This window comes from Erythrolamprus reginae, chromosome 6, assembly GCF_031021105.1.
Source record: "Erythrolamprus reginae isolate rEryReg1 chromosome 6, rEryReg1.hap1, whole genome shotgun sequence".
In the NCBI taxonomy this organism is placed as follows: domain Eukaryota; kingdom Metazoa; phylum Chordata; class Lepidosauria; order Squamata; family Dipsadidae; genus Erythrolamprus; species Erythrolamprus reginae.
This window is the reverse complement of record NC_091955.1, coordinates 37,766,342-37,790,137: the sequence shown is the minus strand read 5'-3', so window position 1 is coordinate 37,790,137 and position 23,796 is coordinate 37,766,342. Positions and strand designations below refer to the sequence as shown.

General features: G+C 35.7%; 1 protein-coding gene across 4 annotated transcripts in view; it reads right to left on the bottom strand.

Annotated features, from left to right (window-relative positions):
* Positions 1 to 23,796, bottom strand: part of CNTN1 (contactin 1) — a 760,044-nt gene that overhangs the window by 142,275 nt on the left and 593,973 nt on the right. For all 4 annotated transcript variants that reach the window (XM_070755541.1, XM_070755544.1, XM_070755542.1 and 1 more), the window contains one exon: positions 193 to 342. In XM_070755541.1, coding sequence (XP_070611642.1) covers positions 193 to 342 — 150 coding nt within the window. The remainder of the gene's footprint in view (positions 1 to 192; positions 343 to 23,796) is intronic.

Here is a 23,796-nt window from a genome sequence, read left to right as displayed (position 1 = left end):
TTATTGTTTTTAAAGAAAATTTTTGAAAATTAATAGTTTTCTTTAAAAAAGTGATTCCAGTATAGAACAATTTTAGAAACACAAATGCTTGAATGTATAGAAAATGTGTTCAACTTTGCATAAGTAATAATTCATTGAAATAATCAAATAATAAACAATAATGAAATCAAATGCAATGTTTACTGTACGTACGAGATCCTTCTGTTCTAATTTTCTGTGATGGTATACTAGGATCTCCTGTCCCTAAAATATTAGTGGCCATTATACGAAATTCATATTCCATCCATGGAATTAAATCAATAACGTTTGCTGATTCCGCATTTCCATCAACAATGGAAGGATCTAAATACAAACAGAGACAATAATTAAAAACAACACTGCAACAAAAATCATAACATCTAATATTGGCTTGCTCAAATGATTTTAATTGCTAAATAATCCAGTTTAATTTCTTGAATGAATATAGAAATATGGATGGAGAAATCTACTAGGCAATTTTTCTGCTTTGCCTATTTTGAATTGCTTTTGTTCATTTATTCAGCAGGTTGTAATTTTTTAAAATAAATTATGTATGAAACACATTTATTTGAAAATAACTTTCCTTTTTCTTAATAGACACATAATTTAAAAGCTACATTCCATATATGTGTTTATACATTTTTCACTAATATAGGTGTTATTCTTATACATTTCTATGCACCTTTTGGAAAGAAGTGCAAAATTCTGAACAGTGTGAATATCAATAGATATCTACACTCATAGTTGCACATCCTTTCGGAAATAATTCATTATATAATAATGGATTCATTAAAAATATAGTATTTAATGAGTAAAACAATTACTTGAAATAGGAGTAAAATGCATTGGCAATCAGTGTGATTGGTGTAATGAATATTACGCAAGAACCATTGCCCAAAGTACGAGGGTCGCCTAGAAAGTAATGCATCACATTTTTTTCAAAACACTGCTGCAGCTACGCTATCTGTCTGAAGAAACACAACATTTACACACGCACTCCTGACAATTCAAATAATGTATATCTAAAGTTTTGCATTCGTACCATTACTGTAGGCTGGGGGGAAAAAATGTGGTGCATTAGTTTCTGGGTGACCCTTGTATAATCAGTGCTAAGATAATATTTGGGCGATTTGGGTGATTAGAATGCAGTATTGAAGGCTAATTTCCCGCTCACTCCAGGAGTTCAATTTTGGACCACTCAATGTTGATTCAGCCTTCCATCCTTTCAAGGTCAGTAAAATGAGGACTCAGATTGTGGGCAATATGCTGACCTTGTAAAATTGCTTAGAGATGGCTGTAAAGCATTATTAAGCGGTATATAAGTCTAAGTGCTATTGCTATTTGTGCTTGCTGATATGACAGCATCCATTTTTTTTGAAAAGCAGCCTTGCAAATAGAAATTTAAATAATATTGTTTGGATATTACCAGCAATTTTTATGTTGCTCTTATACAAATATCCTATTAATAATAGTCTTGTACAGGGGTATCAAACTCTATTTCATTGAGGGCTGCATCAGGGTTATGATTGACCTCAGTGGCTGGGATGTGTGGGCAGGGCCAGCTTCCATCCTTCTCATTCCCATCTCCTTCCTTCTTTCCTTCCTCCCCTCCACCCTCCTTCTCTTCTCATTCCCCAGTATGTCAAGTTTATTAGGTTTGAAAGGATGGATTCAAACTATTGGGGAGAGGGGCAACCAGCCACACATTACAGAGTGGATGATCTTAGAAATATGAGCCCATTGAGAGACATTACATTTTGTCATTGTCCCAAGGATAACTGAGGATATAGTACTTGATTTGTCATGGCTAGATAAGTGGGGCCCCACTATCTGGTGGGGGGCGTTTTCAGACATCTGAGGCTCAGCCTAGAACTTACACCACATACACATGAAGATGGAAGTTCATTTCTAGCGCAGAGCACCAGTGAACTGGGAATTGGGTTACCCTGTAGAATATGAAGACCTGCAAGAGGTTTTCAATGACAACCTACCTCCTCATAGCTCCACCATCTGTGGGATAGAGATCCTCCCCAGGGCTATTTTTCTGAAATCCAAAATGTACTCAACGATACCCTGGGAGTTCAAAGAAATGAGGGCCTATATTGACAAAAATCTAAAGAGGGTATTTATGCAACCTGCCCGGTCCAGGGGGGCAGTTCCTGTCTTGTTCAGGGAGAAAAAGAATGGGGTTTTTGCTTATGTGTTGATTTCAGGGGCCTTAATGTAGTTTATTTATTTATTAGAATTGAAAGGGATCTTGGTAGGTCATCTAGTCCAATCCCCTGCTCAAGCAGGAATCCTACAATACTCTAGTCAGATGGCAGTCCAATCTCCTCTTGAGTATGTCAAGTATTGAGGCATTTACAATCTCCACTGGCAGGCTGTTCTATTGGTTGATCAACCTCACCGTCAGGAAATTATAATCCTTAATTCCAGGTTGAATCTCTCCTTGGTAAGTTTCCATCCATTGATCCTGGTCTGGCCTGCTGGTACCCTGGAAAATAATGTGACTCCTTCCCTTCTGTGGCAACCCCTCAAATACCTGTATACTGCTATCATGACCACCACCACCCCGGCCCTCCTTTTCACTAGACCAATGATGGCGAATCTTTTTTTCCTTGGGTGCCAAAAGAGTGGGGGCGTGGTCTATCATGCATACGTGAGTGCCCATACCCATAATTTAATGCCTGGAGAGGGCAAAAACAGCTACCCCCCGCCCCTCTGAGGCGTTCTGGAGGCCAGAAACTGCCTGTTTCCCAACTTCTGGTGGGCCCAATAGGCTCGTGTTTCACCCTCCCCAGGCTCAAAAAGCTTCCCTGGAGCCAGGCAAGGATAAAAACACCCTCCCCCATCCTCCCGGAAGCCAAAAACGCCCTCCCAGAGCCTCTGTGCGAGCCAAAAATCAGATGGCCAGCACAAACATGCACATTGGAGCTGAGTTAGGGCAACAACTTGTGTGCCAGCAGATAGGGCTCCACGTGCCATCTGTGGCACCTGTGCCATCATTTCGCCATCATTGCACTAGACTATACATGCTCAGTTCCAGTAACCTCTCTTCATATGTCTTGGTTTCGAGTCCCTTTATTATTTTGATTGCTCTCTTCTGTACCTTTCTCAGAGTTTCTATGACCCTTTTGTAGTGAGGTGACCAGAATTGAATGCAGTAATCCAAGTGTGGTCTGACTAGGGCATTATATAGCGGTATTAGTACTTCCCTAGTCTTGGAGTGTATCCCTCTGTTGATGCATCTTAAGATTGTGTTGGCTTTTTTAGCTGCCACTGCACATTGCTGGCTCATATTTAGTTGGTTATCCACCAAGACTCAATAGCACATGCATCACCGACAGCTTTAGACGCTCTACAAGGGGGGGCCCTGATGAGTTTGAAAGTTGAAGGGAATGTTACTTCCTAACAAGAATTTTAATTAAAGAAAAAATAATCTTTCGGTGGCTTATTCCAGAAGGCATCTCCTTTTATTGGCAAAGATCCAGAATAAAATTAGAGACTGTAGACGAAGCTAGAGCTTTCTATGAGCAATCTGGCCTCTTTAGGCATGATCAACCCTACAAAGAAATTGGAGCAAGAGAAGAGGAGCAGGGGATGACTTCCAAGGAGAGGGAGGAGGCGCAAGGTGTTAAGAAAAAACAACCACAAGTACAACAAGAATTGGTGTTAAGTAGTAGACTTCGAGAACCTAAAGAAACAAAAACATACTATAAATAGAAATGTACTCAGATGTCAAAATCTTCTCCGTAAACGTAAACAGATTAAATACTCCAAGAAAAAGAAAACAGATATTTTCCAAACTTAAAAAGCAAAGAGCGCAAATTATAATTTTATAAGGTCCATATTAAAAATTCAAATAGAACTTTACTACATAATCCAAAATTAGGTAATATGTTTACTAACTTAGCTGGAAAAAAAAGGGGGGCATAGTAGTTTATATTGATGAAATGATCAAGGTTAAACAACTCTCTAGTGATCAAGAGGGTAGAATTTTAATCCTGCAAGTAAACCTAGAAACAGGACCTCCTGTCATTATATCAATATATGCACCAAATGAAAACCAAAAAATATTTTATAAAAAATTACACGAAAAAATAATGGAGCTATCTATTGAAAATATGATTATAATTGGAGATTTCAATGCAATAGCTAATTGCCAAATGGATTACTCAGGTAAAAAGAAAGATAAGAAAAAGAAAACAATCTTACCAACAACATTTTGGAAAATGACTTCAGAGTTATTATTGCAAGACATTTGGCGAGACCGCCACCCAACAAATAAACAATACACTCACAAAATTTGGACTAGAATAGACATGGCATGGATTTCAACTCAGATTTCTGAATATGTTTTGAATATTGAAATTGAAACAAATAACTGGGCAGACCACAATCCATTAACAATTACTTGGAAAGGGAATAAAAAACAGAGTTATTGGTGAATGAATAGGAATATCTTACATGACCCTCAATATAAAGATTGGATAGAAAAAGAATTCGATTTTTTTTTAACTTAAACAAAAATACAGACACTTCATCACAAAATTTATGGGACACAACTAAAGCATATATACACGGCCTGAAAATATCTTATACTGCAAAAAAGAATAAGGAGAAAAAACAACAACTTCAACAATTAGAAATAGAATTAAAAATCCTAGAAACAGCATCACAAAATAACCAGGGAGACGATACGAAAAAGAAAAGGGAGTTAGTTAAACACAAAATAAACTTAATAGAACAAGAACAGCTAGCAGAAAAAATTAAATGGGCCAAACAGGAATATTTTGAACACACTAATAAGCCAGGCCACTGGTTAGCATTTAAACTAAGAAATCAAAGAGAGGCTAGAATAATTAAAAAATTAGAAGATAGTAAAGGTATACTTAGACATGGAACTGATGAAAAGAAGGAGATAGTGTTAGAATTTTATAAGAAACTATATCAAAAATAAGACATAAATGAAGATAAGGCCTTCGAATTTCTAAGTTCTATAGATTTACTTTCTTTAACAGAAGAACAACAACAGAAACTTAATGCTCCTTTCACAATGGTTAATTGCAACAAGTACTTAAGAGTCAAAAAAATAATAAGGCTACTGGCCCTGATGCTATACCAGCAGAATTTTATAAGTTAAATAGCAACGTACTTACAACAAATATGTTAGAGATTTTTAATAATATAATATCAGATAGTAAAATCCCTAAAACTTGGTCAGAATCTTTAATATCTTTAATACATAAATCAGACACTGAGAAAGAAAAAATTCAAAATTACAGACCAATTTCATTATTAAATGTGGATTATAAAATCTTTGTTTCAATATACACTTATAGATTTAAAAGCATTATGACTGGAATAATACATGAAGATCAAAATGGTTTCTTACTGGACAGGCAGATTAAAAACAATTTGACGACAATTATAAACACATTAGAATATTATGAACAACACCCAGAAAAACAAATGGCATTAATATTCCTAGATGCAAAAAAAGCATTTGACAACGTTGACTAGTCATTTATGAAACAAAATGAATTTTGGAACTAAATTTTTTAATATGATTGATGCCATATATTCTATCCAAACAGCTAAAATTATTCTCAACAATGACGAAACAGAGAAGTTTGAAATACAAATAGGAGTCAGACAAGGTTGCCCTATTTCCCCATTACTATTTATTTTAACATTAGAAGCCTTATTGACAAAGGTAAGAATAGATTAAAAATATTAAAGGCTTAGAAATTAAAAAATAAACATATAAATTACAGGGTTTTGCAGACGATGTTGTTTTTATATTAGAAGACCCATTAATTTCAATATCAAAATTAATAGACTCAATAGAAGAGTATGGAAGAGTGGCAGGTCTGAAAATTAATAAAAATAAGTCACAAATATTAACGAAAAATATGACAGACCTTCAGATAAAGCAATTAGAAATAAAATCAAATATGAAGATAACGAAGAAAGTAAAATACCTAGGTGTTTGGGTATCAGCAAAATTCATGTCATTAAAAGAGGATAATTACATGAAACTTTTAAAGCAAATTAAAAAGGACTTGGCAATTTGGAATAACTTGCAATTACTAAGTAGGATCTCCACAATTAAGAGGAATATTTTACCCAAAGTTCTGTTTTTATTTCAGGTAATCCCTATAAACCCAGGAAAAGGTTTTTTAAAAAGAATTTTATAAAGAATTATATAAGAAAGAGGAAATTAAAGAGGACAACGAAAAAATTTATATGGCAAGATAAAAAACCCAGAATAAAACTATGTGCATTAGAAGATGTAAAGGAAAGAGGAGGCCTCGCCCTCCCAAATTGGAAGCTATATTATCAAGCAGCAACCTTAACTTGGATTTAAGAATGGCTTACTTTACAAAATACAAGATTGTTAAATCTGGAAGGACATGATTTAATGTTAGGGTGACATGCTTTTATATGGTATGAAAAACACAAAACACATTCTTACTTTAAGAGACATACAATTAGAAAGGCCCTTATAGAAGTTTGGAATGATATAAAGAAAGATCACTTTTTAGCTATGCCAGAATGGATATCTCCGATTGAAGCTATTTTTCGTTAATATTTGTGACTTATTTTTATTAATTTTCAGACCTGCCACTCTTCCATACTCTTCTATTGAGTCTATTAATTTTGATATTGAAATTAATGGGTCTTCTAATCAGTGTTCCCTCTAATTTTTTTTTGGGGTGGGCGGAAAAATATAGTGTCTGAGCGGCAGTCCCTTTGGGACTGGGCGGCACAGAAATAATAAATAAATAAATAAATAAATAAATAAATAAACGAACAAACAAACAAACAAACAAACAAAAAACCCACCCTGTTTTGCCTCAGAGAATTTCAAAATAAAATACTATACTGTGTGTCTATAACAGTGAGCTCATAATAGGGCAACTCTATCAATATCAAAATGCCACTTAAATAGTTGAGCTAGTTTCAAACTAGATTTTGATTTTCTTTCTCTCTTCCTTACTCCCATTCTTTTTCTTTCTCTTTTCCTTCCTCTCTTTTTTCTATCTGTTTCTCTCTCTTCCTCCCTTCCTCTCTCTCTCCTTCCCTCTCACTCTTTCCCTCTCGGCTTCTGGGCAGGTTTGGAAAACTCTGAGTTGATGATGATTTTTAAATGAGTGATTGCTCACTGCTCAGCTTAGAGGGAACTATGCTTCTAATATAAAAACAACATCGTCTGCAAAACCCTGTAACTGAGATAGCAGCGGGAGAAGAAATTACGGAAGTGAAGATTTGGTTTTTAAAAAATATTTTTATTGATATTCAAAATAAAGACATAACAAGACATACAACATTTAACATAAAAAGGAGCTACAATTGCTCCGCTCAGCATAGAAGTCTTCTTAATACAGAAAATAAAAACTAATTATAGTTTAGATCAGTACAGAAAAGTAAACATATCAATGATATATCTCTATATAATATATGTTATCATAGAAATTTCAACTTTTCAATATTTTCTATCGATTATATAATTGTAATTTATACTAATTCAGAAAAAATAAACTTATCTATCAAATATCGTTTATTAAGACCTACAAAGTGGCACTCAAGGTGGCAAGATGAGCCTTGATTGCATCAGCGGAATCCCGCCCGACCGCTCTGTTTAGGGTGACCAGCTCCCTTCTAAATCAGAAGGGAGTTGGGGAGCCCTTGCAGGGCAGTGCCGAGGAATTTAACTTGTTTTTCGCTGATAAAGTCGCTCGGATCCAGGCGGATCTCAACTCCAGTTTTTTTTAAAAAATAAGTTTTTTAATTAATTTTTTTCACAACGAACAAACAAAAAAACTTAAAGAAAAAGTGCCCAACACCAATAACCCCTCCACCATTTAGAGGGTTCAGTTATTTACAGTAAATTTCAATTTCTTCCTTGGCTCCGGTTTACATTTCTTTACATACAAAGAGTGATTGAAGTTTATTTTTCACATTGTCGTCATATATTCTACGTAAAATATAATCTTTCACCTTATTCCATCGTGCCATCAGCTTCCCCAATTTATTTTCATCACAGTTACTTAATCTTGATTCCGTAATTTCAAAGTGAATGTGGTCCACCATGTACCAGTACCAATTTTGGATTGTCCATTTATTGCTGTCCTTCCACCCTAATACCACTACTGCTTGTGCACTTTCCAAGGCTGTTGTTTTGATTTCTCTAAATTTTCGTGATTCCCCATGTTTAACTAGTGTTGCTAATTCTTTCGTGATTATCCAATTAATGTTTAGCATATTGTTAATTTCATTCTGTACTTCCTTCCAAAATTTTTGAACTTCAGCGCATTCCCAAAGCATATGCATAAAATCTCCTTTTATTTGGCAACCATGCCAACAGTTTCCTTTTCCTTTCCTCTGGAAGTGTGCTGGTTTTACTGGCGTGAAGTACCATTTGTGTAAAATTTTCCTTCTCATTTCTCTAATTCTTGTGTTCTTTATCTTATATATATTTTCTACTACTTCTTCCATCTCATTTTCATTGATCTGTAATTTGTTTTGCCAGTATCTTGTTAGGCCTTTAATCACTTCCTCTTCCACTTGTAATAACATACTATAAATCTTACTAGCCTGTCCTTTTGAATCATTAATCTTTTCTTTCAGTATTTTCTCAAGACAGTTTTCTTCTCTCAAAAATGCTTCTTTAATCTCCATTTTATTCAAATATTTGCATATTGCATTAATCTGCAACCATTTTTGTTGGCCCAACCACCATTCGAGGCGAGTTCTGTTAACTCTTCCATCTGTTTCATATAATTGTTCTAATCTCATTATGCCTTTATCGTTTAATTCCTTTATAACTCTATCTAGATTAACATCATTATTTATGTTCAAAACATGCAACGTTGATAATTTTGAGTTCCTATTTGCTAATTTCCCTTGCCATTTTGACCAAATATCTACAGCTGCTTTCAAAGGATCGGCTAATCTATTGATTTCTATTTTACTCCATTTTTTAAATAAAATCTCTTTGTTTTTAACGTTGTTAATCTCCTTTTCAAGTTTCACCCACTTCTTTTCTGTCAGTAATTGTAATTCCATTAATCTTTCTATTTGAAATGCCTCTCTATATAATTCTAAATTTGGGTACCCCCATCCTCCATCTTTTTCTCTGGCAATCAGCCATCGTTTCCTTGTTCTAGGTTTTTTATTTCCTTCAATCCAATAGTTCATTTTAGTGTCCCATTCCCTTAGTTTTACTCCTGGGAAGGTACCTGGTAAAACTTGGAATAAGTACATCATTTTTTGAATGATCATCATTTTAAGAGCTCTTATTTTGGCCATTTTTCTCAAACTTTTATCTTTCCACTTTTTAATTTGCTTTTGCATTTTTTTCCATATTAAGTTGTAATTTGCCTCAGCAATTTTATTTGGGTTTTTAAATAGCCAAATTCCTAAATATTTCATTTTTTTCCATCCTAATTTCAATCCTGAGTTTTTTCGTATCTCGATTTGCTCTTTGGGACCTATATTCAAACAGAATATTTCTGATTGCTTCTCCCATTGTTTCTCCCCTTTCAGCTCTAATTGTGTGTTTTGTTGGCATTGCGTGGTGATTTATATCCGGATTTATTCCCAGCTGTCGAAGCATTTGCATTCCTTCTTCCAGGGAACTCGCAAAATAAGTCTTGGCATCTTTGAAGATCAGGATTGTAGCTGGAAATTTCCATGTGTAACGCTGATTATTCTGATGGAGCATATTTGTCACTTGTCTCATCTGATTTCTTGCCAGCAGCGTCTGAGGAGATAGATCTTTCAAGACATGGACTGGAGAGCCTTTGTAATGAAGATTTGGAGTTTGTTTCAGCTGTGTAAAAACTTCGGCTGCTCTCCGCTCCATGGCAAATCTTATCACAATATCTTTTTGCTTAGCTAAATTTCGAGGATCGTAAACCCAATGGACTCTCTCAATTTTATACAAGTCCACTGTAATTTTACTTTCCAGGAACCATTGGTAAATCAATTGGATTAATTTCTTATTTTCACCAAAATCCTGCTTAAAGCCCCTCAATCGTAAGTTTGATCTCCTCTGCCGGTCCTCTAAAATGTTTATACGCTGCTCTTGTTTTTTCCTATCAGCCTCCAGTCTCAAGATCCTTATCTCCTGATCTTTGGATTGAACTTTCAGTTCATTCATGCCATTTGTCATTTCTTTCATGGCTAGTTACATTTCTTTAAGTTGTTGCCCCACGTTAGTAAAAGCCTGGAGGAGTGTATCCATTTCCCCCCCTAGATCTATCAAATATCTTTTATTAAGACGTACAAAGTGGCACTCAAAATAAAAACTAATTATAGTTTAGGTCAGTACAGAAAAGTAAACATATCAATGATATATCTCTATATAATATATGCTATCATATAAATTTCAATTTTCAATATTTTCTATCGGTTATATAATTGTAATTTATACTAATTCAGAAAAAATAAACTTATCTATCAAATATCTTTTATTAAGACCTACAAAGTGGCACTCAAGGTGGCAAGATGAGCCTTGATTGCATCAGCGGAATCCAGCCCGGCCGCTCTGTTTAGGGTGACCAGCTCCCTTCTAAATCAGAAGGGAGCTGGGGAGCCCTTGCAGGGCAGTGCCGAGGAATTTAACTTGTTTTTCGCTGATAAAGTTGCTCGGATCCGGGCAGATCTCGACTCCAGTTGTATAGCAGTATCGACTGACAACGAGTCAGTTGAGGTGACTGGGGCTAAATGTCTTTGTCCATCCATCTGGGAGGAGTTTGACTTGGTGACACCTGATGAAGTGGACAAGGCCATTGGAGATGTGAGTTCCACCACCTGTTTACTGGATCCGTGTCCCTCTTGGTTGGTTTCGGCCGGCCGAGAGGTGACACGGAGCTGGGTCCAGGAGATTATCAACGCCTCCTTGGGGAGGGGGTCCTTTCCAACTCCTTATAAGGAGGCACTTGTGCGTCCCTTCCTCAAGAAGCCTTCTCTGGACCCAGCCGTGCTCAACAACTATCGTCCAGTCTCCAACCTTCCCTTTTTGGGGAAGGTTGTTGAGAAGGTGGTGGCGCTCCAACTCCAGTGGTCCTTGGAAGAAGCTGATTATCTAGGCCCTCAGCAGTCAGGGTTCAGGCCCGCTACAGCACGGAAACTGCTTTGGTTGCGTTGATGGATGATCTCTGGCGGGCCCGAGACAGGGGCTTGTCCTCTGTCCTGGTGCTTCTTGACCTCTCAGTGGCTTTTGATACCATCAACCAAGGTATTCTTCTGTGCCGGCTGGAGGGGTTGGGAGTGGGAGGCACTGTTCTTCAGTGGTTCTCCTCCTACCTCTCCGGTCGGTCGCAATCGGTGTTAGTGGGGGGTCAGAGGTCAACTTTAATATCTTTTTAAAAACTTTAAAAATCTTTTTTCATGTTCCACCAGTTGTAAACCTGCCAAGTTTTATAAAATTCTGTTTCAACTTGGTTAGTCAACCGCCTCGTCATCATATCTAATTTTGCACATTCCATAATCTTCCTAAAAACCTCTTTGTCTTTTGGAATTTCCTTTTCTTTCCATTTTTGTGCAAAGGCAATCCTTGCAGCTACTAAAATATGGATGATTAAATAATATGTTTCTTTTTTATATCTGGTGTCTGTAATACCTAATAAAAAAAATTCTGGGGTCTTCCTAATTTCTTTATTTGTAATTTATCTTAACAATTTTTCCACCTTATTCCAATAAATCTTTGTTTTTGGACTTGTCCACCATGTATGGAAGTATGTGTCAATTTCTTTTTTACATTTCCAACAATTTGGTGAAGTACTGTACTTGGAGACATCTTTGAGATTCTATTGGGTGGCAAGTGCCATCTATAGAACATTTTAATTTGATTTTCTTTAAAAGAAACTGATTTAGTTATTTTCCAATTATATATCCAAACCTTTTCCCATGTATCTAAATCTATTTCTTTTCCTAAGTTTTTACACCAACTAATCATATTGTCTATATCCAACCTATTGTCTTGTGATTTATTAAATATTTATACACCTTCCCTATCAATTTTCCTTGATTTTGAATTAGTAATTTCCCTAATATATTATTTTTCTTAAATATAAATATTCTTGCATCTTTTTGAAATCTAGATTTAATCTGAACGTATTGCCACCAATCCATTTCTACGCCTACTTCCTGTAATTCTTGTTTTGTTTTTATTTTTAATTGATTGTCAAGTACTGTATGTCTATATTTCCATATTTTACCTTTTTTTAATAAATTTGGGGGACTTATAGCTTCTATTGACGAGATCCATTCTGGCATTACCAGAAAGTGATTTTTTAATCTCATTCCAAACATCTAATAATGCCTTTCTGATTGTGTGCCTTTTAAAATATGAATGATTTTTGGACTTTTCATACCAGACAAAGGCATGCCAACCTAACATTAAATCATGGCCCTCCAAATTTAATAGTCTTGTTTTCCAAAGTTAACCATTCTTTTATCCAAGATAAAGCTGCCACTTGATAGTATAACTTCCAATTTGGAAGGGCGAGCTCGCCACTCTCCTTCCGGTCTTCTAATGAACTTTGTTTTATTCTTGGTTTTTTACCTTGCCATATAAATTTTTTAGTAATCTTGGTTAATTCTTTAAAAAAATTCCCTCCCAGATTTATTGGAATTGCCCGAAATAAAAACAATACTTTAGGGAGAATATTCATTTTAATTGTAGAAATTCTTCCTAGTAAAGATAACTGTAGATTATTCCATATTTCCAAGTCTTTTTTAATTTGACCTAAAAGTTTTATATAATTATCATTTTTTAAGGATATGGCTTTGGCTGAAATCATACCCAAATATTTTACTTTTTTTGTTATCTTCATGTTTGTTAAGTTTTCTAATTGTCTTATCTGTGAATCTATCATATTTTATGTCAATAATTGCGTCTTTTCCTTATTCTTCTATTAAATCTATTAATTTTATTATTGATGTCATGGGATCTTCTATTATGAAGACCACATCATCTGCCTGGACTTTGTATGATTCTTTTTTTATCTGTAATCCTTTAATGCCATTTTTTGTTCTTATCTTTATTAATAATGTTTCCAATGTTAAGATAATGTCGTTATTAGCTCTTATTTTTATTAACAATTTTTCTAGTGTTAAAATAAATAACAATGGTGAGATGGGGCAACCTTGTCTAACTCCTCTTTGTATTTCTAATCTTTCTGATTGTTCATTATTTAATATAATTTTAGCTGATTGATTTGAGTAAATAGCGTCTATTATGTTAAAAAATTTGGTTCCCACATTCATCTTATTTAATTGCATTTTCATAAAAATCCAATCTACATTGTCAAGTGCTTTTTTGGCATCTAGGAATACTAGTGCCATTTGTTTTTCTGGGTGTTGTTTGTAATATTCCAATGTGTTTATAATTGTCCTCAGATTATTTTTAATTTGTCTACCTGGCAAAAATCCATTCTGGTCTTCATGTATTATTTCATTCATAATAATTTTAAGTCTATACGCATATATTAATACAAAAATTTTATAATCCACATTTAATAACGAAATCGGTCTGTAATTTTCAATTTTTTCCTTTTCTGTTCCCGTTTTGTGTATTAATGTTATTAAAGTTTCTGACCAGGATCTAGGCAATTTACCATCCGCAATTATCTTGTTAAATATCTCCAGCATGTTCAAAGAGAGTACATTACTTTCTAATTTATAAAATTCCGCAGGTATTGCATCTGGGCCTGTGGCTTTGTTATTTTTCTGATTTTTAAAGGATTGCTGCAATTCAGGCATTGTAAAGGGTTTGTTAAGCTTTTGTTGCTGTTCTTCTGCTAATGAAGGTAAGTCTATTGAGCTTAAATAATCAAAGATCTTCTCTTCTTTTATTTCTTCTTTTTTATATAAATTTTTATAAAATTCTAACATTATTTCCTTCTTTTCATCTATTCTATGTCTTATTGTATCTTTACCATCTACTAATTTTTTCATAGTTTTAGATTCTCTATTTTTCCTTAGTTTGTAAGCCAACCATTTTCCCGGTTTATTTGCATGCTCAAAATATTCTTGTTTTGCTCTTTTTATTTTTTTCAGCTATTTCTTCCTGTTCTATCAAATTTATTTTATGTTTTAATAAGTCCATCTGTTTTTTAACTTTATTATCATATTTGTTATGTTATAGTTCTAATTCTAATTTCAATTTCAGTTTCAGTTTAATCAGATTTGTATGCCGCCCCTCTCCGCAGACTTGGGGCGGCTCACAGCAACAGCAATACAAGACAAATCCAATATTAAATTAATTTTAAGAACACCACAAGTTAAAAACCAGTCATACACACTAGCATACCATACATAAATTTTATAAGCCTAGGGGGAAGGAACATGTCAATTCCCCCATGCCTGACGACAGAGGTGGGTTTTAAGGAGCTTACGAAAGGCTAGGAGGGTGGGGGCAACTCTGATATCTGGGGGGAGTTGATTCCAAAGGGTCGGGGCCGCCACAGAGAAGGCTCTTCCCCTGGGTCCCGCCAAACGACATTGTTTAGTTGACGGGACCCGGAGAAGGCCAACTCTGTGGGACCTAACTGGTCGCTGGGATTCGTGCGGCAGAAGGCGGTCCCGGAGATATTCTGGTCCGGTGCCATGAAGGGCTTTATAGGTCATAACCAACACTTTGAATTGTGACCGGAAACTGATCGGCAACCAATGCAGACTGCGGAGTGTTGGTGTGACATGGGCAAATTTAGGAAAGCCCATGATAGCTCTCGCAGCTGCATTCTGCACGATCTGAAGTTTCCGAACACTTTTCAAAGGTAGCCCCATGTAGAGAGCGTTACAGTAGTCGAGCCTCGAGGTGATGAGGGCATGAGTGACTGTGAGCAGTGACTCCCGGTCCAAATAGGGCCGCAACTGGTGCACCAGGCGAACCTGGGCAAACGCCCCCCCCTCGCCACAGCTGAAAGATGTTTCTCTAATGTGAGCTGTGGATCGAGGAGGACGCCCAAGTTGCGGACCCTCTCTGAGGGGGTTAGTGACTCCCCCCCCAGGGTGATGGATGGACAGATGGAATTGTCCTTGGGAGGCAAAACCCACAGCCACTCCGTCTTATCCGGGTTGAGCTTGAGTCTGTTGACACCCATCCAGACCCCAACAGCCTCCAAGCACCGGCACATCACTTCCACTGCTTCGCCGACTGGACAAGGGGTGGAGATGTAAAGCTGGGTATCATCTGCATACTGATGATACCTCACCCCATGCCCTTGGATGATCTCACCCAGCGGTTTCATGTAGATATTAAATAGTAGGGGGGAGAGGACCGACCCCTGAGGCACCCCACAAGGGAGTAACCTAGAGGTCGACCTCTGACCCCCCACTAACACCGACTGCGACCGGCCAGAGAGGTAGGAAGAGAACCACTGAAGGACAGTGCCTCCCACTCCCAGCCCCTCCAGCTGGTGCAGAAGGATACCATGGTCGATGGTATCGAAAGCCGCTGAGAGGTCAAGAAGCACCAGGACAGAGGATAAACCCCTGTCCCGGGCCCGCCAGAGATCATCCATCAGCGCGACCAAAGCAGTTTCCGTGCTGTAGCCGGGCCTGAATCCTGACTGCTGAGGACCTCCACTAATTTTTGATATTGTTTCTTTTTCTCTTTATTTTTTTATTTTTTTTGCCATGAAAGAAATTGTTAAGCCCCGAATATATGCCTTTTTTGAATCCCATTAATTTTGTGGGGTTGTTTCATTATTTTTATTTGTGTCGGAAAAAAATTATAATTCTTTTTCGATCCATTCTTTATATAAGGGATCTCGCAAAATGTTTCTATTTATATGCCAATTATTGAATTTTTTCTTACCTTTCTAGTATATGACTAGTGGGTTGTGGTCTACCCAACTATTTGTTTCTATTTCGATATCTGTAATCCATTCCATCGTATAGGCTGGTGCCCAAGCCATGTTTATCCTAGTCCAAATTTTATGGGGATTTGAGAAAAAAGTATATTGTTTATTTTGTGGATGATATTCTCGCCAAACATCTTTTAAAAGTAATTCAGTGCTCATTTTCCAGAAAGTTGTTGGTAAAATTGACTTTTTTTCTTTTCTTTCTTTTTACCTGAATAGTCCATTTGACTGTTAGAAATTGCATTAAAGTTGCCTACTATTATCATATTTTCTATTGATAATTCAATTATTTTGTCCTGTAATACCTTATAAAATTGTTTTTGGTTATTGTTTGGTGTGTATATAGATATAATAACGAGAGGTTTTGGTTCTAATTTTAATTGTACAATTAAGATTCTACCTTCTATATAGTTGTTTAGAATCTATTGCATCATCAATATACATTGCCACACCTCTCTTTTTTTGGTCAGCTAAATTTCCTAATTTTGGATTACTTAGTAATTTTCTATTTGATTTTTTAATATGTACTTCTTGCAAGATGCTTATTTGTGCTCTTTGTTTTTTGAGTTTAGTAAATATTTGGTTTCTTTTTCTAGGATGATTTAATCCATTTACATTTACCGATTTTAAAAAAAAATCTGATAACATCTTTATTTATAGTATTTCTGCTGCTTAATACCAATTCTTGTTGTATTTGTGGCTGTTTCCTTCTGACATCTTGTATTTCCTCCCTCTCTTTACAGGCAGCCCCCTGTTCCTCTTCTTTGTCTTTGGATTCTATACCTGGTTGTTCGGTTCTATTCAAACCACTTTGCGCAAAAAATGCTCTAGCTTCTTCTACATTCTCTATCTTGATCCTAGCTCCTTGCCAATATAAGGAGAGACCAACCATCAAAAGGTTATGTTTTCTTTTATTAATATTCTAGTGAGAAAATAATATTCCCTCCTACTTTCTCTTACTCTTTTTGGAACTTGTTTTAGGATTATGATGTCTTTTCCTTTATATTTCAAATTTTGGTTTCTTGTCCATAGATATCGTCTCTAGTTGTTTTCCTAGAAAACTTAATATGGACCTCTCTTGACAGGTTGTGTTTCCTGGCATAGCTAGTTTGCACTCTGTAAATTTCATCTATTTTTAAAGAGTTCTTGTGGGTCCATCTGCAGAATTTCTCCTATTATCTCAGCCATCTTTACCCTTAAATCTTCATCCTTTTCTTCACTTACATTTTGAAATCTCAACCCGTGTGAGGCAGATTGTAATTCCAGATGTGTTATAGCTTCGTTGAAGCCTCTGTGGATTATATAACTATGTTCTTCAAATTCCTCCATCTTCTGTCCAGCGTTTTCCACTTTGTCTTCCATTGTTTTAATTCTTTGTTCATTATCATGCAAATTTTGTTGTATAACTTCTATTTTTCCATCCATTACTTTCATACTTTATTTCATTTCGACTTTAAGGTCTCCCATCTCAACTTTTATTTCTTCAAGGTACTTTTTCACTTCTTCTCTGTTTGTATCCATAGAAATTTGAGTTTTCTGCATAAAGTCTTGAATGACAGCCACAGAATCTTGTATAGTCTGAAAGTTTGGTTCTGTCGGAGCTTTCTCCTTTTCTTTTTCTTTTTTTTTCCAATAAATTGTATTAATTTTCATAAAATAGACAAAACTGACAAACATACATTTAACATAGAAATGGGGTTGTATCTTCCCCGCTTATTCTAAAAGTAAAAATTTCAATACAGAAAAAAGAATACTTAAGAAAATACTTAAAATCAACTTATTATTATAAATGAAAAGAAGAAATTTGTTTAACTTTTTAGTCTTCATGCATAAACTAATTCTAACATAATTTTAAAATCTTATTTCTACTAATTCTAATATAACACTTAAATCATATCTCTACTGATACAATTCTCTTATTTGTTTATTTGTTTGTTTTAACTTTTTTATTTCTTCTTATTTATCCATATATACACTTTGTTCCATATTTCATAAAATTCTGTTTCTTCTTGATTTTTTAACCGTCTTGTCATCATATCCATTTCAGCGCAGTCTAATATTTTTTTAATGACTTCCTCTTCTTTGGGGATATTTTTCCCTTTCCAATTTTGCGCATATATTATCCTGGTCACGGTCAAAATGTGAATAACTAAATACAGAATTTCTTTCTTATATTTCTGATTGGTTATTCCCAGTAAATAAAATTCCGGGGTTATTTCTATCTCCTGTTTTACTATTTCTTTTATTATTCTTTCTATCATTTTCCAGTAAAGCTTAGCTTTACTACACATCCACCATTGATGGTAGTAGGACCCTATTTCCTTCTTAAATTTCCAACATAATGGGGAAGTCTTTCGGAACATTTTTGCTATCCTATTTGGTGGAAGGTGCCACCTATAAAACATTTTAATTTGATTTTCTTTTAGGGAAACTGATTTTGTCATTTTCCAATTTGAGATCCAGACTTTTTCCCATGTATCTATATCTATTTCTTTACCAATATTTTTGCACCAACTTATCATATTATCCTTTAAGGTCAAGTCTATATTTTTGTGGGCAATCAGGTATTTGTAAACTTTCCCTATTATTTTAGTCTGGTTAGTAATTAATAAATTACCTAATAAATTTTTATTCTTATTAAAGATATATGTCGTACTATCTCTCTGATGTCTAGACTGAATCTGTGCATATTGCCACCAATCAATTGTGGCCCCTTCTTCTTGTAATTTAGTTCTATATTTTAATTTCATTTGATCGTCCAGAAGATCCTTGTATCTTATTATTATCATATCCCTTATTGAGTTTGGGTGTGTTATTGCTTCTAAGTGGGAAATCCATTCAGGAATGGTCAAAAAATGGTTCGTTTTTATGTCTTTCCAGACTTCCAACAAATATTTTCTTATTGTATGTCTTTTGAAATATGAATGATTTTTATCCTTATCATACCATAAAAAGGCATGCCAGCCAAGCATAAGATCATGTCCTTCTAATTTTAATGTTCTTTTATCTTCTAATACTATCCAGTCTCTAATCCATGTTAAGGCGGCTGCCTAATAATATAATTTCCAATTAGGTAGGGTGAACCCTCCCCTTTCTTTAATAGCTTCCAAAATATTTATCTTTATTCTTGCTTTTTTCCCTTGCCATAATTTTTTTTAAACTATCATTGTTAAGTTTTTTTAAAAAATTCCCCCCGGGTTTATTGGGATGACCTGAAACAAAAACAAAATTTTAGGTAAAATATTCATCTTGATTGTGGCAATTCTTCCTAGAAAGGATATTTTTAAATTGTTCTAAATTTCCAAATCTTTTTTAATTTCAGCTATTAATTTCATATAATTGTCATTTTTTAATGATATTGTTTTTGGTGTTATCCATATTCCCAAATATTTAACTTTTTTAACCATTTAATGCATTCCAGTTTTCTTTCTTGAGCTTTACTCATATTTTTCACTATGAATTGTGTTTTACTCTTATTTATTTTTAATCCTGCGACTTTTCCATATTGTTCTATTGTCTGTATTAATATTGGAACTGTTGTTATCGGATCTTCTATTGTAAAAGTCAAATCATCTGCAAATGCTTGGACTTTATACATTTCTTTTCCAACAGTCAAACCTTTTATTTTAGGATCTGCTCTTACTTTTATCAGTAAAGTTTCTAAAGATAAAATAAATAATAAGGGTGATATTGGACATCCTTGTCGAACTCCTTTACTTATTTCAAATGCTTCCAATTGTTTATTATTTAATATAATTTTTGTTGTTTGTTTTGAATAAATAGCGTCTATTAGATTTACCAATCTGGTACCAAATATCATTTTGTTTAATTGCATTTTTATAAAAGTCCAATTGACATTATCAAAGGCTTTTTTGGCATCTAAAAATATTAGTGATACTGTTTTTTCAGGATGTTGTTCATAATATTCTAATGTGTTGATAATCATTCTAACATTATTTTTAATCTGTCTACCTGGTAAAAAACCGTTTTGATCTTGATGACTTTTTTCATTTAAAATCCTTTTTAATCTATCAGCATATATTGTAGTAAATATTTTATAGTCAACATTTAATAATGATATAGGTCTGTAGTTTTTAATATTTTCTTTTGCTGTTCCTGATTTATGAATTAAAGTTATTAAGGATTCAGACCATGATTTTGGAATTTTACCATCCAGTCTAGTTTCATTAAAAATTTCCCACATATTATTTGTTATTACTTCACTATCTATTTTTTTACCATTCTGCTGGTATGGCATCAGGTCCAGTAGCTTTATTATTTTTTTGCTTTTTAATAGTTATAAGAAGCTCCTCGATTGTTATTGGTCTATCTATACTTTCCTGTTGTTCTTCCGTTAATTGCGGTAACTTTGTGTATTCTAGATAATTAAAAACTTCATCTTCACTGATATCTTCTTTTTTATATAACTCTTTTAAAAAGTTTTGTACTATTTTTGTTTTTTCATCTATATTATATTTTATTATTCCATCTTCATCCTCTAACTTTTTGATTATTTTTGACTGTCTATGTTTCCTTAATTTATACGCAAGCCATCTTCCTGGCTTATTGGCATGTTCAAAGTATAGTTGTTTAGCTATTTTTATCTTTTCTGCTATTTGATTTTGCTCTATGAGTTTAATTTTATGTTTGATTACATCTATCTTTCCCTTTAGCTCCCTGTTCTTAGCATTTTGTTGCGATAAAGATTCTACTTGTTTTAATTCATTTATTAATTGTTCATATTGTATTTTTTTTTCTTTGTTTACCTTTGCAGTATAAGAAATCGTTAATCCTCTTATGTATGCCTTGGCAGTATCCCATAGGTTTTGTGGGGTAGTATCTAAATTTTAATTTATTTCAAAAAAAATCTTTAATTCTTTCTCTATCCATTCCTTATATTTTTTTTCTTTTAAAATATTTCTATTCATCCGCCAATTTGAGTATTTCTTATTATTTTTCATATAGACTACTACCGAGTTATGATCTGCCCATGTATTGACATCTATTTCAACCTCTTTTATTTGTTCTGTGGTTATTTTTGAAGCCCACACCATAATCTATTCTTGTCCAAAGTTTGTGGGGGTTTGAATAGAAAGTATATTGTCTTGTTTGGGGATGTCTTTCCCTCCAAATATTATTTAATAATAATTCTGTTTTCATCTTTTGAAAAGTGGTAGGTAATATATTTTTCTTTTTTTTACTATTTTTTCCCCCTCCCGAGTGGTCTAATTGTCTATTTGAAATTGCATTAAAATCAACAATTATAAGCATATTTTCAATGTTTAGTTCAATTATTTTCTGGTGTAATTGTTTATAAAATATCATTTAATTTTCATTTGGGGCATAAATAGAAACGATGACAAGAGGTTTAGGCTCTGTATTAACCTGCACAATCAATATTCTGCCTTCGTTGTCTGCATATAATTGTTTGGAATTTGTTTGTTTGTTTAAAGCACTTCATGGCATTGGACCAGAATATCTCCGAGACCGCCTTCTGTCGCACGAATCCCAGTGACCGATTAGGTCCCACAGAGTGGGCCTTCTCCGGGTCCCGTCAACTAAACAATGTCGGTTGGCAGGCCCCAGGGGAAGAGTCTTCTCTGTGGCTGCCCTGACTCTCTGGAACCAGCTCCCCCCAGAGATTAGAACTGCCCCTACCCTCCTCGCCTTTTGCAAACTCCTTAAAACCCACCTTTGTCGTCAGGCATGGGGGAACTGAGATATCTCCCCCGGGCCTATACAATTTATGTACGGTATGCTTGTGTGTATGTCTGTTTAATAATGGTTTTTTTAAATATTTTATATTGTAAATTATTAGATTTGTTATAAACTGTTTTTATTGTATTGTGAGCCGCCCTGAGTCTACGGAGAGGGGCGGCATACAAATCTAATAAATAAATAAATAAATTATGGTTTTGACAAAAACACACAAACAACACCAAGGAAGGGACAAACTGATCTGATAAAATTGTAAATGGGTGCATGAGTCCTGGGGTACCCAAAAGAGTACAGGTACTGCTATTCTTATTCATCAGAGAGTCCCATTTGAGGAAGTACATATTAAACAGCAGGGGGGAGACGATCGACCCCTGAGGAACAAGGGAGGGACCTAAGAGTCAACTTCTGATCCCTTGCTAACACCGATTGCGACCGACCGGGGAGGTAGGAGGTGAACCACCATAAAACATTACCTCCCACTCCTAAACCCTCCAGCTGGCGCAGAAGGATACCATGGTCGATGGTATCAAAAGCCACTGAGAGGTCAGGAAGCACCAGGATAGAGGATAAACCCTATCCTGGGCCTGCCAGAGATCATCCGTCAGCAGAACCAAAGCAGTTTCTGTGCTATAGCCGGACATGAATCCTGACTGTTGAGGGCCCAGATAATTGGCTTTATCCAAGCAACGTTGGAGCTGGAGCGATACCACCTTCTCAACAACCTTTCCAGTGAAGGGAAGGTTGGAGACAGAATGATAGTTGTTAAATAGAGCTGGATCCAGGAAAGGATTCTTGAAGAGGAGGCGCACAACTGCCTCAAAGAAATATTGACAATCTCCTGGACCCAACTCCATGTCACCTCCCTGCTGGCCAAAACCAGCCAGGAGGGACACGGGTCCAACAAACAGGCGGTGGAGTTCACAGCTCCCATGGCCAGGTTAAACTCCTCTCACACAACAGGACTATGACAAGCCCCTTTCACCTCAACTGACTCATTGCCAAAACTGCATTCCAGTCGGAGTCAAGATCGTCCGAATCGGAGCGATTTTATCTGTGAAAAACTCACTACCCTGTAAGGGTTTGTCAACACACCCACTGTGGCTGCCATATCATGTTAGGATAGGATTCAATATCTGGACTTCTAACATAAATGTCTTATAACAGAACTGCACGTAGGTCACAAAGTGAGTCTGCATTTCTGGTGAAATCTGCTTGGAAGTGACTGGCCATAAAGCAGTTCAAGGCAGCTCTCCTCGAATATCAAGAATGTGCCAGCAGGATGAGAACTGTGATAAAAGGATGCATGTTTACATTTCCTGGGGCACACCGGACGAAAGCAGCAATAAAAGACCTTGCTTTGCGGTAAACAAGAAGATAACCATATTCACAACAAATGTCCTAGGAAATTGGCCATAAGAGACATTTGTTCAGTAAAAGTTAGTTACGTGCCATATGTAGATAGGAAAGGTTGGGAAGTTGTGTCATATCTTAGAGTTATGTTATTGGATGTTGTATACCACTTGACATATACGTATAACCTTACCCAATTTGCATATTCCCCCCAATAAAAGGGCGTGCACAGCTCTATACTGTGTCATTTCACCCGGAGAGAAATGTGTCCAGGTTTTCTTTCTAGGATTTGGTTTCGTGAATGACCCCACGCGTCTGGGTTGCCCTGAATCCCTCTGAAGACCCTGTTCCCCACAGGGACTTTGCGGCATCCGCAGGTGGTGGAGAACGCGGGCAGGTTTATCCCTGTTACCTCAGCGTGCCGATGCTGTCGACACATGCCTGAGACCCTCATCGCTTACCGGCACCCTCGTCGTCCGTCGATAGGAGCGGGCGATTTCGTAAGTATGGGGGGAGATCTGTCCCGGCAGCAGCAGGCCGGTCACATGAAGCAGCTTGGACAGATTCTCAGAGCTTTTGGTTCTAAATTTAGACAAGACTTTCTTTTCCCTACTAAAGGCAAGTTATGCCAACTTTTAACTTATATTTGGAAACATTGTCCCTCTTATCCTCCTCACGGCTCGATAAAGCCTGCCGTTTGGATTAAGATAGGAGTCTCGGGCTCCTGCAGAAATTCTTTTAACTTGGAAGGCTGTTCTTGCAGCCCTTCGTTTTCATACCTCTGATTCTTTCTCTCCCTCTGACCTCTCTATCGCTCATCCTGCCGAGC